Raw genomic sequence first — 15,266 nt, 5'->3', positions numbered from 1 at the left:
AATTCAGTAGTGTAGTATAAGTTGCCTTGAGTTGCTTGAAAGAAAAGCGGGATATAAATGTAATACATAAAATAATCTATGGGGACCTGCCAAGAATACTTTTGTGGGTGTGCATGGGCTGATGTTCCTCCTTCCACTCTCGCAGGTTCAGCAGTCACTGGCAAGATAACACACATACACACATGCTCCAGTCTGTACAAATGAACTCCTTGCGTGTAGGATGTCACGTCACTCTCTCTCTTTCAAAGATCAGCTCAATTAGCCAACCTCGTTAGAGGAGCTGTCCCTTGGCTTGTAGGCAGACAAAGGTCCTGGCAAGATCGCAGAGGTTGGCAGGGTGAAGGGAGTCTTGCGTGACTTGAGCATTTGTGCCACATGAAAGGGAAGAGGTCGGGGATGGTGTCATCCACTGGGCCTTGGAGAGGCGATTGTCCCATAAGAGGGCCAGGGAATTCTAGAATAGCTTCCACCCGAGCCCTTGGCCTGCAAGCTGAAGCAGCTAATCTCGATCTCTTGTGGTAACCACAACAACTCTGTTTACACAACATGCTCACACCATTTACTATTACTACAACTGCTACTGAAGCCAGCATGGCGTAGTGGTTTGAGTGTTGGACTGCAAGTCTACAGATCAGGATTTGATTCCCTGCTTGGCCATGAAACCCATTGGGTGACCTTGGGCAAGTCACATACTCTCAGCCTCGGGGAAGGCAATGGCAAATCTCCTCCGAACAAATGTTGGCAAGAAAACCCTGTGATAGGTCTTAGGACTGCCATAAGTCGGAAACGACCTGAAGGCACACAACAACAACAACAACTAGCAGCTCTACTCCTCATTCCTGGTTCAATGACATATGACTCATTTGCAAGGTTCCTTATGCTACTGCCATCTTACACATCAGGGCAGCACTTTCTCCAGATTTCAAGCACAGTTTGCATAAGTAAGGTGTGGATAGAGAACATATGCAGCAACATTAATCACCATCCTTTCTTCATCAGCAGAATATATCCCTACCCTGATCCTCTTCCCTTCCCAGTAATACTTGTGATGCAAAACAATGGCTCAAGAAGCCAGACCTAAGATTTCAGGACAAGAGGCCTGTGAACAAATGCTCAGTCCAGCAACTTGTTTTCTATAGCAGAGCTAGATAAATCTACTCTTGCTCCTCCCTACCTGCCACCTCAGCTTTCTTATAGGACTTTTTGTAATCCACAGTATTTTCTGGCCTACCACAAAAGCGGATTTTAACTATTTGTAAGCATTACTCTGTAGAACAGTGATTCCCAAACTTTGGTCCTCCAGATGTTTTGGAATTTAGCTCCCAGAATTCCTGACTATTAGCCAAGCTGGTTGGGGCTTCTGGGAGTTGAAGTCCAAAATATCTGGGAACTACTGCTGCAGATCAACATAACCAAGTGAAAAGGGAGGTTCACTGCATCAACAGTTATTACTTTGATCTGCATTGGGAAGGAAATGTGGGCCAATAAGGGATGAGCACAGCGCAAGAATGCATTTCAACTTCACTTTCATTAGGGATGAGGACTAAGGGGTTAAGCCAAGAGTTTACTGGGGAGGATTTTAAACTAGGATTTGCAGGAAGAGAGCACTCTCTATGAAAAGTCAGGGCACACTGTCTCTACCTACATTACAGGGTTTAGTCTAAGCTTCCCTCCTTCAACAGCACAAGAGGCCAGGAGGCTGGTACCAAGAAGATGCTTCTATCAAGAGCAGGGTGACCAGATGTCCTAACTGCAAAGGAGGACAAGGCACCACAAAACGTAGGACATTAAAGTAAAATGTAGAAATACAACACAAAATAACAGCTAAAAACACTCATAGAAACGTAAATCCATGCTCCTTTGTCATGCTCAAAGGACTGCAATGGCCCCTGCAGCTGAAACCAACCATGGCTCTCTATTATCATCAGCATCAGTATTTCAAGGGTGAGTTCTGTCACACTATAGAGGTGAAATCTGGAATTAGGTGTACCACGTTGTTGTAGCTTAACTACTCCGTTGTTGTTGCTGTTGTTGTGTGCTTTGAAGTCGTTTTGGATTTATGGCGACCCAAAGGCGATCCTGTTCTGGGGTTTTCTTGACAAGATTTGTCCAGAGGAGGTTTGCCATTGCCTTCTTCCCCTGAGGCTGAGAGAGTGTGACTTCTTGCCCAAGGTCACCCAGAGGGTTTCATGGCCAGGCTAGGATTCGAACCCTGGTCTCCAGAGTGAGACTCCAACGCTCAAACCACTACCACCAACAAGGTGACCATACGTCCTCCTTTTCCCAGTATAGGTCCTACATTTCAGTCTTTTGTCCAAGACGAATTCCAAAACGCCCTCCATTTTGAGCACCAGGGAGACCAGGGTTCGAATCCTCGCCAGCAGGCCATAAACCCTCTGGACTTCCCAGGATTCCACAGCACATCGCAGTCAAAGGACTCACCTGTTGGGGCTGGTGACGACGATCTCTGCGGGAACCGGAGGCAGTCTCTCCGGCAGCCGGAGCTGGCTCCCTGACCAGGAAACGTGGCATCCGCAGAAGTCCTTCAGGTACCGGTAGACCCCCGCGGCGGCGGCCACTCCGCTGGAGCCGTCGACCTCGACCATCCCCGGCCTCCCTCCGGAGCTCAGCCGGTAAGTGTCCAGCCCTCCAGGCCCGGCCAAGGACCGGTTGACCGACACCGAGAAGGCGGAGGCAGCCCGCGGGCCCAGCAGGCGCTCCAGCAGCTCCCGCACCGCTCCTTCCTGACGCCGGTTCTCCGCCGCCGGACGCAAGCGGGACACAGGCTCCCAGGAAGGACCCGAGGAGGCGGCTACAGCCACCGAAAGGAGCAGGAGCCCCGCTAGCGCCATCATGAGCCCCCCTCCGGGGAGACCAACGTTCTACAGGGACTTCCCTCTCTCTGGCGCGCTTTAGCCAATCGGCAGCCGAGGGTCTCCTCCGATTAGCCAATCAGGATCCAGGCCACGCCCCCTTAGGAAGGGCAGCCCCGGCCAGCCCACCTTCCAGAGTCAACGGTGCAGTCCTTCCGAAAACACAGGAGCCTTGAGTCTTCCTCAGGCCGAAAGGGAGGCTGAGAGGAGGAGGATAGAGGGCCTTGGCCAAGAAAGGAGGACGAGGGGCTGAAAATGGAGGACACTTTCAAGGAAAATAGAGGACCTTGCCAAATAAAGGTTAAAAGGAGGACAAGGGGCTGAAAATGGAGGACACTCTTAAGGGAAATGGAGGACGTTGCCAAATAAAGGCTAAAAGGAGGACAAAGTGCTGCAAGATGGAGGACACAAGGAAAATGGTGCTGCAAAATGGAGGACACTCTGAAGGAAAACAGAGGACATTGACAAATGAAAAGCTGAATGGAGGACAAGGCACAGTGAAATAGAGGATACTCTCAAGGAAAATGGGGGACGTTAGTAAATGAAGGCTAAATCCACCAAACCATGATACCTTTATCAGACCAACCAAAACTGCACAATATACATATTGCAAGCTTTCGAAGCTTCACTGGCTTCTTCATCAGGCAAGGAGTTAAAATCCATACAGAAGGGGGGGGGGAATGAAGATGTTAGTTCTAATAGGCCTGCAATTTGCTGTTTTTGTTCTTAGTTCAGATGGTATGGAGGGGTATCTCTTGCAGGCTTGATGAAGAAGCCGGTGGAGCTCCAAAAGCTTGCAACATGTATGCTATGCATTTTGGTTGAGCCAATAAAAGTATTACCGCTTGGTGGATTTTTGTTACAGGATTTGCTATACAGCTGTCCCTGAATGTTATCTGAAGGTAGACTTAAGTCTCATGCTGCCAATTTCTTTCTTTCAGTTAGTCCCAAAGGTGCTATAAGACCTCTTCGTGTACTGATTTTGCAGACTAACGCGGCTGTATCTTCGAATCTTCGTACCTGCAACTTAAGTCATGAAATGCAGATCTTGGATATTAAACATTAGAGGTGTAGACTGCAAAGACCAAAGCACAGAGTTGCTGCCCTTGGAGCCTACAGCTTTGCTGTGTCCCTTGTTTTGGCAGTTAGTAACAGATCACGAGATCTTTGAGCAAATAGTACTTTACACTACAATCACAAGCAGCTGACCATTGCGGAAATGGAAAAGAAATCAACAAGTCCTCAGTTCCCATGAAAAACATATGATGGCTGGGAGGCCTAGTATGAGCAACTAATACCAGAGTCTTCTTTGACTTTTCCCTCTGGCCACATGGGCAGGAAACCAGAATATGCAGCAAACCACTTCTATGGGTCTGATTTCCACACATTACTGTACTACAGAGCCAGCATGGTAGTTTGAATGTTGGACTCTAGAGACCAGGGTTTGAATCTCAGCTTAGCCATATAAACCAACTAGGTAATGCTGGGCAAGTCATATTTTCTTAGCCTCAGAGCATGACAAACCCCAATGATCACCTTAGGGTCACTGTAAGTCTGAAATGACTTGAAGGCACACAACAACAAACCAGCCAACAAGGCCAGTGAGCATGCATCCATCTGTCGGGAATGCTTTGATTTGGATGTCCTGCATGGCAGGGGGTTGGACTGGATGGCCCTTGCGGTCTCTTCCAACTCTATTCTATGGTATTCTGGGTCCCCAAAAGCAATTTTTCCAAGTGCTGGGGTAGAAACCAGCCTGTCCTCTGCTGTTTCCCCATTACTTTATAAAGCTCCCCAATCCAGTTTGCTGTTGATCTACTAACAGACATACAACCCACTGTTTTGTAAATGGTTGCATTCCCCATGAACAGCTGATTCAGAGCTTCAAGGTACTCCTGGAAGCGGTTATTACTAGATGACTGTGTAGCAGTAGCCAAGGGGACCTTTAGCCTGTTCCTCAACTGTAGCCTTTTCTAGAGAAATCACACCTTACAATTATTGGGTCTGAACAGACAGGCCAAAATAAAGCTGCTTTGGGTCACCTTGGAGGTATGCTGTTTAAATGACACAAACACTTTAAGAGGCCTGCACTCCAATCATTAGGACTGGAGTGTGGCTTTGGTGCAGCTTCTGGCTTCTTAGGACGCATGCGTCATTTAAACAGCATACCTCCAAAGTGACCCGAAGCAGCTTTATTTTGGCCTGTCTGTTCTGGCCCATTAATACCTTTCAGGAGAATCCTCTGCACGTCTCCTTGTAAGTGAACTCCACAGAGTTGTTGGACTTTCAGTTAAGAACACCTTGGTTTGCAGTTTTAGTCACCTCTAGATTCGATTATGGTAATGTTTTACACAGGACTTCCTTTGAAGGCACCAACAGTTTTGCTGACTGTTCATCTTTAGCTACAGTCTAGTTGTGTGGTATCTAGCAATGGGTGCCCTCAATGGATCTGAAATACTAAACAGCTATCACTTTCAATAAAACAACAGAGTATGACTTGCAGTGTGAAGCCTTTCCACATCTAGTATAGATAAATCAGCAGTAAACAGAGAAACTGTTGTCATAATCAGTCACATGAAAGGCATTTCAGGATTTGCTGCTTCTGGGTTATCTTCAAACTACTATTTTTAAAGGGGGAACAAAATAATAGCTGTAGCAACATCTCTTGGTCTGATTCTCAACTCTTACATGGTTGACACACTTTCCAGGTGTTACACCATTGTACAGCATCTTAAATTTAATTTCATCAGAACCTGAGCTTTTATCAAAACAATTTCCCCGCTAGAACTTATGACTCCATACCTAATGGACTATCAGAAGCTGGAAGAAGACAGCTGGATAAGAAAGATCAACCAAGATTCTTCTACTGGTGTTTGGTGATGTACATAATCCCATAAAGAATGGGAAGTGTAAACATTTGTAAAATAAAATGTATTTGTATCATCTATACCAGAGGAGAATCATGTAGTCCCCCAGATGTTGAACTACTATTAGCAGCATCCCTCACCACTATCGGACTGATGGAGTTGATGTCTAACATTACAAGGGAACCAGTATTCCCACTCTAGATGTTGTACTGAAAACTCCTATAATCCCTCACTGCTGCCTATGATAGTAAAGGCTGATGGGAGTTGTAGCACAACAGCTGGAATACAACAGCCCCTGGTCTACACAGGCAGGAGTATGTGTAGTTCTAAACACTAGGGTTTGTACCTCAGTTATACAATATAGGACAAACAACAAATGAATAAACTGGAAGTAGAAAAATGCCTTTTAAACCATCTGAGCAATTAACCAACTCGGTTGCCCAAGGGTTAGAGCTATTTACTAAGCCAAAATGTAATGATCGTTTCACAAGATTGACAACAGCGGGTCTGAAAGAAAGCAGCATTTTTCTGTTTCAGACATACTCTTTTATTTATTTTTTTCCCTTTTATGTATTTTAAAAAAATGGAATGGCAACATTACTGTAAGGCCCAGAATGGCAGATTCAGGCTCTGTAACTGTACAAGTGAAGCATACAAATGTGGTGGACTGAAGGCAACAATCACTTTAGAGAAGGCAGGTGGATCCTCATTCAAATGTTTCCCTCCTTCTCTCCATTCCCCTATTGGAAGGTTCCATGGGGCACAGAGGGCAAATAAACCTCCTGTAATAAGAGCAAGGGGAAGGAAAGTGTCTATGCGTACAAAAAGGAAATATTTGAACCAGTTGTCATAGCAATTTCCTTAGATTTTGCAACCAAGGCAAAACATTCAGCATTGATGGGATGCTGACAGATGGGTGGGAATCAATATGTTATGTTTTTATGTTGAATTCCTAACATAATGTCAATTAGACAGACGCACATTTGAACCGATTATCAATTCTAGAGCAGCAAGTTAAACTCCAGCAAATTCCACCAGCGCAGACCCCACTTCCATGCAGTAAGCAAAATGACTGGCAACTGAATAGATGCCCCTTACCCTCTTGACTCACCAGCCACCTTTCCCCAATTCTCCTCTCCACAGTTACTGAATGGCTCTGTTGCTTTTTCAGCATAAAAACAACTAACTGGTGGTTTTGGCTCTTGTTTCACCATGTGGTGGCACATATATTAACCGTCCTCAACAAGACAGGAATTTCAGGAAAAGTGACTGTGGTGCTTGTGTATAACAACATAGCAACTTATAATTCAGTAAGGTTCATTAAGGAATTTTAAATTACCTGGTAAGCAGTGAAAGTGACTGCCCCATACAGGTAAAAAAAAATTCCCTAAACTACCTTCCACACATGTACAAGGCATGAAACAACTTGACACAACCAATAAAATAGACACTATGTGCAACAAAGTGCATGTCAGGAATGGAAAGAGCTAGTCAAAGAGAGACCATTACCAATGCCACTTCCATAGTCAGAGGCAACACCAGTTGTAAAAGAGTCCTGACTAGTTTTGGCAGACGTGGAGCAAAGTGCAGGGACAGAGACCATCAGACCAGGCTACACTTGTCAAAAGAAAGAGTAAAATTTCAAATAAGTACTGGTAAAAAAGTAACCAAGAACTGTTCAAAAAGGAAGGGGTAGGGAAGGAAGGAAAAGGACAGCAATGCAGGAATGTGCAGGGAAGGAGGAGATGGAGGAAGAAATCTTGTCCACTGATCTGAAATGGGATGGGAAATTTTCAGTTTACTACCACTTCTGGATGTTTTGACTTGTAACCCATGCCAGCCCCAGCTAGCATGGCTAGTGCTAATGGACTGTGAGAGCTGGAGTCTCAAGTGCCTGGAGAGTCAAAGATTCCACAGCTCTGCTTCAGGAAAAAAGTGAAGTTCCAATCTGGCAGTGCACTTTGGGTGGATTTTGTGACAGCAAAAACCAATGACTGGAAACTGGAAAGGCCCCATAAGTTGGGCAAAATAAAGGGAACGGAACTTTTTCTTTTCCTTTGTTGGCTTTTGTAGTCAGATACAGTTTAGGCAACAATTCCTTTTCTCTGAAGCAATAGAAACAGAAGTCACATAATGGGCTAGTAGACAGTCACAACCCGGCCAAAAAAAAAGAGAATGGCAAGGCTGTAGAGAAAGTCTCCTCAAAGGCTCTTGATGGGAAAGAGAATGAATTAAAACTCCCTGTTGATTAAATCTGTATTATGTTGCCACCTTCCTGCACATTTCCTACTGCTCCCCTTTTCTACATTCACATGTCAAGAAATGGCTGAACCCTTAAGCAATGATGGAGTGCAAGTAAGCAAAACTCTCCAGAGCCTAGGGAGCATGGACCTACACAGAAGACCCACACACAAAAATGGAAGATACCAGGGGCAAGGGGGAGCAGAGAAGCTATTGTACAGTCCCTTATCAGCGAATCCCTCAAGATCTTGTAGGTTCCTCATAGGATCTGATTCTTTGTTACTTTCAACTGGAAAGGAAGACACAATGGACGGAGTGATAAGGCTCAGAAACCAAGAGAGCTGATTGCAGATCCCAGTCTGTTAAGGGAAGATAAGTGTGAAGCACAGACAAAATTCTCCACATCTTCTTGCCCCTGCCTCCATCACCTAAGAGGAGGCCTCCGATAGCCAGCCAAGTGCACCTGTTTTGTGCGTGAGATGCGGCAAAAGGCAGCAAGGAGGATATCCAGCTGGAAGAGATGGAAGTGAAAAAGATCCCACTCAAGTCATTTTGGCTACTACATTCTACTTGTCAATGAGTCCACCTTCCTTGAGCTTGAAGTAGAAGAACTTCTCCAGGGTATTGGCACACTTGCAGTAATCACTTTCGGGCGGATTGTATTCACGGCAGTTGGTTATGATGCGCTGCAGGTCAGCAATGAACAGTTTCTTGGTGACGTAATAGCGGTTCTTGAGCCGCTCTGTCATTGTTTTGAGGTCTGCAGGAGGAGGAGAGTGAAGGAAGGGAAAGAGGAAAGACACAAGTCACTTGGACAGAGTGCTGCAAAAAGTGAAACACGCACCTGGTTTTGTGCTTCATTATGAACTTTTCAATAGTGTATTCCTCCAACTTAGTATCTTCTGGGTGTGCTGAATTACAAATCCCTCCCTTCTGTCTTTTTTCTGGCAGGTGAAGATGTTTTTATTTAGGCTTTTGAATTTTAACTATAGAGTTGCAGTGTATAAAGTGGTGTGCTCCGAGTGTGTGTGTGTGTGTGTTTCAACCTTTTACTGAAACTGTGTCTTAAATATGTTTTTAGTGTTCTAGCCGTTTTAATCATGTTTTTAATAATTTTGATGTTTAATTTCTTTTTAACTTTTGTAAATGAATATTTTAGTTGGATCTTTTAAAAATTATTGTAATCTGCCTTGGATTCCATTTTGAGAGAAAGGAGTAATATAAGTGCAATAAGACTAATAAATACACAAACTTCTATCACCCCAGCCACAACATGGGCATTGTACCTGAAGGACAGCAGAGCAGGAATGGATGGTATTCATCATCAACAGGAATGGGTAACAGCTTATGTGAGAAACAGCCAGGGGGATAGGGTGAAAGAGCGAGAAGCACAAGGGGAAAAACATCCTGAACTACAAGGTTCTTTTAAGAAAGTCTGAATGCAGCCAGAAATGTGTATATGGAACTGCCTTTACCTTTCTAGGCTAGCTTTATTCTCAGGAAAGCTAGAAATGCCCTCTCTATATGAGAAAATCCCCACAAAACCTGTTGCTTGTGAGAAGCCAATGGATGTGCTGGTTACCACAATTTAAACTACACTCCCCAGTTCCCTGACACAAGTATGACCTTAAAACAGGAGTTGGGAACATATGGCCCTTCAGATGTTGTTGCACTGCCACCCTTACCATCCCTCACCACTGGCTCAGGTTTATGGGAGTGGGCAGCCAAGTGGGCAGCAGTAGTTGCTCCCTGCTGTCCACTTGTGAACTCATCTTTAAATTCAGGCACCTCTAACAAAGTTGACTTGCACCTTACTACTGTTTTTTTTAATCTAGAAAAGCTGTTCAGTTCCAAGTAAGGGCTAAATCTACCTACTTACCTATAGGAAAACGGATGATCTCATAGTAGTCTGGAGCCTCAGATTTCTTCACTGGCTCCATGAATGGCCAGGCGCTGGGATGAGTCTAGAGGGGTGAGAGAAAAGCAGCACATTAGCACATGAAGAAAGGGGGGCAAAGTGCAGCCTTCCAGATGTTGCTGAACAGCAGCTCCTAGCATCCATGTTGGCTATAGCTCATGGGAACTGTACTATCAGGAGAACAGACTCTTCCTCTGACTGGATGTGTGTTTCTGGCAGGAGGTAGGTTACCAACCAGAATTTATTTTTATTTCTTTACATTTTTTTAAACACCCAGTTTGCTGAAGAGTTCTCTGTAAGTTAAAAGTCTACATACCTTATTATGAATCTTAGCTAGTTTCTGGTAAAGTTACTATTTTATTCTCTATTTTGAATTTTCTCTCTATTGTTGTTTTTTATTGTTGTTGTGTACCTTCAAGTTGTTTCCGACTTATGGCAACCCTAAGGCAAAGCTATCATAAGGTTTTCTTGGCATGATTTGTTCAGAGGGGGTTTGCCACTGCCATCCCGAGGGTCAGACAGTGTGAATTGCCAAAGGTCACCCAGTGGGTTTCCTTGACTAAGCAGGGATTTGAACCCTAGTCTCCCGGAAGTTGCAGTCCAACATCCCTTGAGGTCTGTATGATTCTCACTTCTGACTAGATGGCCACATGTTTCCCAGCATCATTTTAGATGAACAGACAGAAAAATCAGTTAATAGCTTGGGAAAGCTTATCAGTGCATATACGGTTTGTGCTTAAAACCAAATTAATTCCCACATTGGATAACTTGTGCAGGTTAAAAAGGGGGTGGGTTTGTGGGATATGGGAATGTATGTTTTAATCTTGTAAACTGGCCCAGTTTTGTTGCACAGAGGGGCGGGATAAAAATAAAATTTATTATTATTATTATTATTATTATTATTATTATTATTATTATTATTACTACTACTACTACTACTATTAAAATCAGTTATTCAAAATCAGCCTCTATTCACATAATTCACAAACCAAAATGCATTTTTGCAAAAAATTCCAAGCACATTTTGAAGATGGGTGGGCTGAGGCTTCCTTGTCCCACTGGATCAACATTAGGCAATTTCAGGAAACTACTGTGAACTTCACTCCATCCTGCCATCTGGTGAAATGTCACTGTTTTGTTGTTGTGTGCCTTCAAGTCATTTCCAACTACAGCAACCCAATCACAGGGTTTTCTTGCCAAAGGGTTTTTGTCTTTGCCTTCTTCTGAGGCTGAAAGAGTGTGACTTGACCAAGGCCACCAAGTGGGTTTCCAAGGCCAAGTGGTGATTCGGTCCCTGGTCCCCATAGTCCAATGTTCAAACCACTACACCACGCTAGGCAAAGCTAAAATATCAATTAATCAAGTTACCTTGATTTGTGCAAGGAGATTTTTCAAGGTAGTATACAACTGGTCTGGATCTTTGAGCTCCTTCCTGAAAGATAAAAATCAAAGTTCACACCATCAATTCCCTACGAGAGATTTGCCACCCTGTTTTTGTTCACTTTTCTGCATACAATGTTAGTTTTTATTTTTCTAGGGAGTGTGGTGGAATACTGCCAATTGTTTTCTTTTTTTAATCTACACCACAGCTCAGGGATGTGACATTCCAGACATTGCTAGCCTGAAGAGTCCACATTCCTTGACCGTTGGCTATTCTGGCCAAGGTGAGCTGCACTTCAACCTTAGTGCAGTCTACTAAGGCACAAATACCCCAGAAACTGTGTCCTAGGATGAAACCTGGCTGATATTTTGTGAAAAGCAAGAAGGGGACCATTAACAGCTGGGCCTTTGAGGCAGACTCAGAAGAAAGATAGACAGACAGCAATCAGAAAGTCAAGCTTTTTCTAAGAGTTTTCAAAGTCCCCTGGACACATTAAATTAGTAATGTTCACAACAACTCTACTTGCTGCAAGTAGAGAAGAGGGGTTGTAAGGTAGAAGGGAAAAGTATCCAAAATATCATGCTGCTTACCCTTTCTCCTTTCCCAGGGGCTTCCATCCTGTTTCCCCTGCAAGACAGAGGGTATGTACAACATATAATTTCAAAAGAAACTAGTGGTCAAGGTCCAATTCAAAAGACAGGTCCCACAGTGCTGGTACTATCAAAACTAATGAAAGCTTCAAAACTAGTAGTGGTCAAGGTCCAATTCAAAAGGCATGGCCCATAGTGCTGGTACTATCCTTTTAGTAGTACTGTAGTAGGTGGTGAGGAGACAGGAGATGCTGGAGGTCATGTCTGCCTTTGTTTTTCATCAGGATAGAGTACTCCAGTGGGTCTAAGGGCCAATGTTTCACTCTCAGGACCCTTCATGGGCTGCAAGATGAGCCAAAAGAGGGGCCAGGGAAACCAATCAGAAGTGGTGAGAAATTAAGTTCTGGTTTTGAAAACCAGGTACTTGTTCAATGTTAAATAACACTGGAGGAGGCTTTAACATTTTTGAAAGGTGAATTCCTACCCCTGGAAGTTTTCATATGAATCAAATTAACCTTTGTGGGCATGAGTCTGGAGCACCCAAGAGCTGAAAAATCAACACTGGAGGCTTCTTGTGGCCCCAGAATCTAACACTGCTCACCATCAACCTTTCCCAAACAGAGGCCCTCTATATGTATTAGCTTACAACTCCCATCATCCCAGGCCAGCACAAATAGATTCTTCCTGTCCTACCTCCAACTGAGTGGAAGCTGGTGGTAAATACACAATGCCCTGAGAAACAAACTTTTCCAGTCTAAAACATATCCAAATGTGTACACCTCTAGGGTTGAAGAGTGGGTCTAGTAAAACTCAGGCAAAGCAGAGAAAGTAAGGCAATGTTTCATTATAGCAGTTTCCAATGTCCCAAATGAAGGGGGAATGAAAAAGGAACAAAATGTATCCTAGATGCTTGTGAGCACTGGAGAAAAAGACTTCAGTCTGTCACTCCAAAAAGTGAAGATGGAGCCAGAGCAACTCAAAAGCCATCACTGCAAGTCCTTAAGGTTTTGCAGCCTGAGACAAAACAGCAAACAGTGTCCTGCTTCCATCCAATAAAGATGTGTACTATCCCAGACTAGTCAAATTATTTTGGTACCTGAAGCAGGAAAATCCCATAAGGAGGAGGAGGTTGTCCTCCAGGATTCCATCTGCCATGGAGAAATGTCTAAAACCTGGAATAGCCAACACATGTATGGCAACATTTATGCAAGATTTTTTCTTGTAGAAAGGGTGCGTGAGTGAACAGAGAAAGACCTAAATGAAGACTGTAAAAAATGGAGAGGGGGACAGACTGTTCTCTCCTGTGCCTGCTACCTTCTAGTATTAGAAGCCATATACTTCTGTATTTCAGTTGCAATGAGTCAGTATGGGTGAGGAAGGGAATGTGTGCCCATGTCCTGCTGGTGAGCTAGTTACTGGGAGAGCAAAATAAGGGGCTAAGCAGGCCTTTGGTTTCATCCTATAGAGCACCTCTTATATTAAAAGGCATCTTGCTTGGCACAACTCCAAATCAGCTCCATCCTATAAATCTGTAGCTATAAGAAGTCCTGATGCCTAAGAGGAGTGAAGGGGTGGGAGGCAAAAAGAAGACAGAGTACCGCACAATCTCTATGCCAAGCACCCCAAAGGCTGACCAGTAGCAAGCCCTATAAACTCACGGATGCCTGGAATGCTCTCGATGGGGATATGTCGAACACCTTCTTTGAAGCATGTTAGGCCAGGGTAGACTTTACGGATTTGGGCCTGCTTCCTCTCTATCAGCTTCTTGATGATCTGTGAGGGGAAAAGACCAACTGACATTTTTAGATTGCCAGGAAACCTCAGAGCGCCCATCAAGCCATGGAGTAGGTGAGAGAACAAGGCAAGTATATAACTGAGGGAGAAGGTGGATGCATCATCAGGTTGTTAAACAAGGAGCTCTTTCGTGTTACATTATTATAATACTATGATTTTACTTTAACTGCCACAGCAACATCCTTTGGGATTTGCAGTTTGCAGAGAGGCAATTAGAATTCTACTCACCAACAGCTCTATCTTTTTACAGTGATGGTATTGGGTGCTCCTGTGAGGGAAAAGGTTTGCTGACAGCAGCAGTGTTGCTGGTACTGTCTCCCATGGCAGATAGGCTTTTAAGGAGCCAGACTAAATGTGCCAAACAGCCACTGATAAGAAGCAGTAATGGGAGCATAACACTATCGGAGGATCTCCCAGACACAATAGCAGTGATACCATAGTACTGTGCAGGAGGCAGAGTAAACTCCTTTCTAATGTCTTTTACCTTGAAAACCTTATGATGAGACAATCCAAAATAAAACCAGAGAAAGTATCAGAAAATGAGACTCCCAGGTCTGAAGACACTCAACAAGCTACAGAGGAACAAGTGTAGTGTAAGAAGCAAAAACTGTGGAGCATCCAGTGGAATAAAAAAAGCACAAGAGGCATACTTCAAGTTGGGACTTTTTATTGCCATAAAGCAGTGATGTCCAAATTTGGCCCTCCAGGTGTTTTGGACTTCAGCTCCCAGTATCCCAGACTATTGGCCAAGGTGGCTGAGACTTCTGGGAGCTGAAGTCCAAAACACCTGGAGGGCCAGAGTTTGGACATCACTGCCATAAAGGCTTTTATACTAATAAAGAGACCATCTTTCAGCATCTTGAGGCATGTCTCTTATTTCTTCTGGGGAAGTGGACTATGAGGCATCTGGAAAATGTCACATTGGAGAAGGCAGCTAAAATGGATTGTACCATTCAGGGATGTTACACTAACATTTCTATTCCCAGTGACCAGAACAGTGAACATGCATTTCTAAAGTTGCTGAAATTCTGTATATGATGCCCATTTTATGCATGCAAACCATGTCTGTTTTTAAAAACACTCAGTGAGACTTCAACATAGGGTGAGATTCTCAATTCATTAACAACCAAGCAACAAAGCCCCAAATCTGACTGACCAAAGAGCTACTGAAGGAAAGGCACATTTCCATCTTCTTGCCTTCCAGAAAAATGCCTCACCTCCTTTTGCTTCTTGATGATGTGAGAGAGCTCTGTGTAGGGAATCCGGGGATTCAGTTCACACTCCATCAAGGTGGCTCCCTCATAGTCCTTAATGTAGCCAAGGTATCGGGTCTTGGGGACCTTGATGTCTTTGGAGAAACCCTGGAGGATACAAATCACAATTTAGCAAATAATAAAGATAGGCCACACATGCCTGAAACATAGTACCATCCTCTGTCTTCCTCAAGGCTCAGAACTAACTACCTCTCATTCTACTTATCACATATAAGATGTTAATTGTTACAGGAAAAGGATGCCAACAGACAGATAGGCTCTAGCAAAACATGAGTCCAGAAACATCTGGAGGGCTACGGTTCCCCCCTTTCTGGTTTACTATAACTCA

The 15,266-nt window shown here is 44.1% G+C and overlaps 2 protein-coding genes across 2 annotated transcripts in view; both read right to left on the bottom strand.

Annotated features, from left to right (window-relative positions):
• The window catches only part of NAGLU (N-acetyl-alpha-glucosaminidase), an 11,695-nt gene extending 8,790 nt beyond the window's left edge, over positions 1 to 2,905 (bottom strand). The window contains exon 1 of the mRNA XM_042475073.1: positions 2,443 to 2,905. Coding sequence (XP_042331007.1) covers positions 2,443 to 2,855 — 413 coding nt within the window. The 5' untranslated portion in view covers positions 2,856 to 2,905. The remainder of the gene's footprint in view (positions 1 to 2,442) is intronic.
• A 3,358-nt stretch (positions 2,906 to 6,263) lies between these two features.
• Positions 6,264 to 15,266, bottom strand: part of KAT2A (lysine acetyltransferase 2A) — a 31,052-nt gene continuing 22,049 nt past the window's right edge. Inside the window, 6 exon segments of the mRNA XM_042475998.1 lie at positions 6,264 to 8,741; positions 9,861 to 9,945; positions 11,268 to 11,331; positions 11,871 to 11,907; positions 13,529 to 13,643; positions 14,882 to 15,025. Of these exon segments, the coding sequence (XP_042331932.1) occupies positions 8,548 to 8,741; positions 9,861 to 9,945; positions 11,268 to 11,331; positions 11,871 to 11,907; positions 13,529 to 13,643; positions 14,882 to 15,025 (639 nt within the window). The 3' untranslated portion in view covers positions 6,264 to 8,547.

The sequence above is a fragment of the Sceloporus undulatus genome, chromosome 6 (assembly GCF_019175285.1).
Source record: "Sceloporus undulatus isolate JIND9_A2432 ecotype Alabama chromosome 6, SceUnd_v1.1, whole genome shotgun sequence".
Taxonomy (NCBI): Eukaryota; Metazoa; Chordata; class Lepidosauria; order Squamata; family Phrynosomatidae; genus Sceloporus; species Sceloporus undulatus.
Note: the sequence above shows the minus strand (reverse complement) of the source record. Positions and strands in the feature narration are given on the sequence as shown.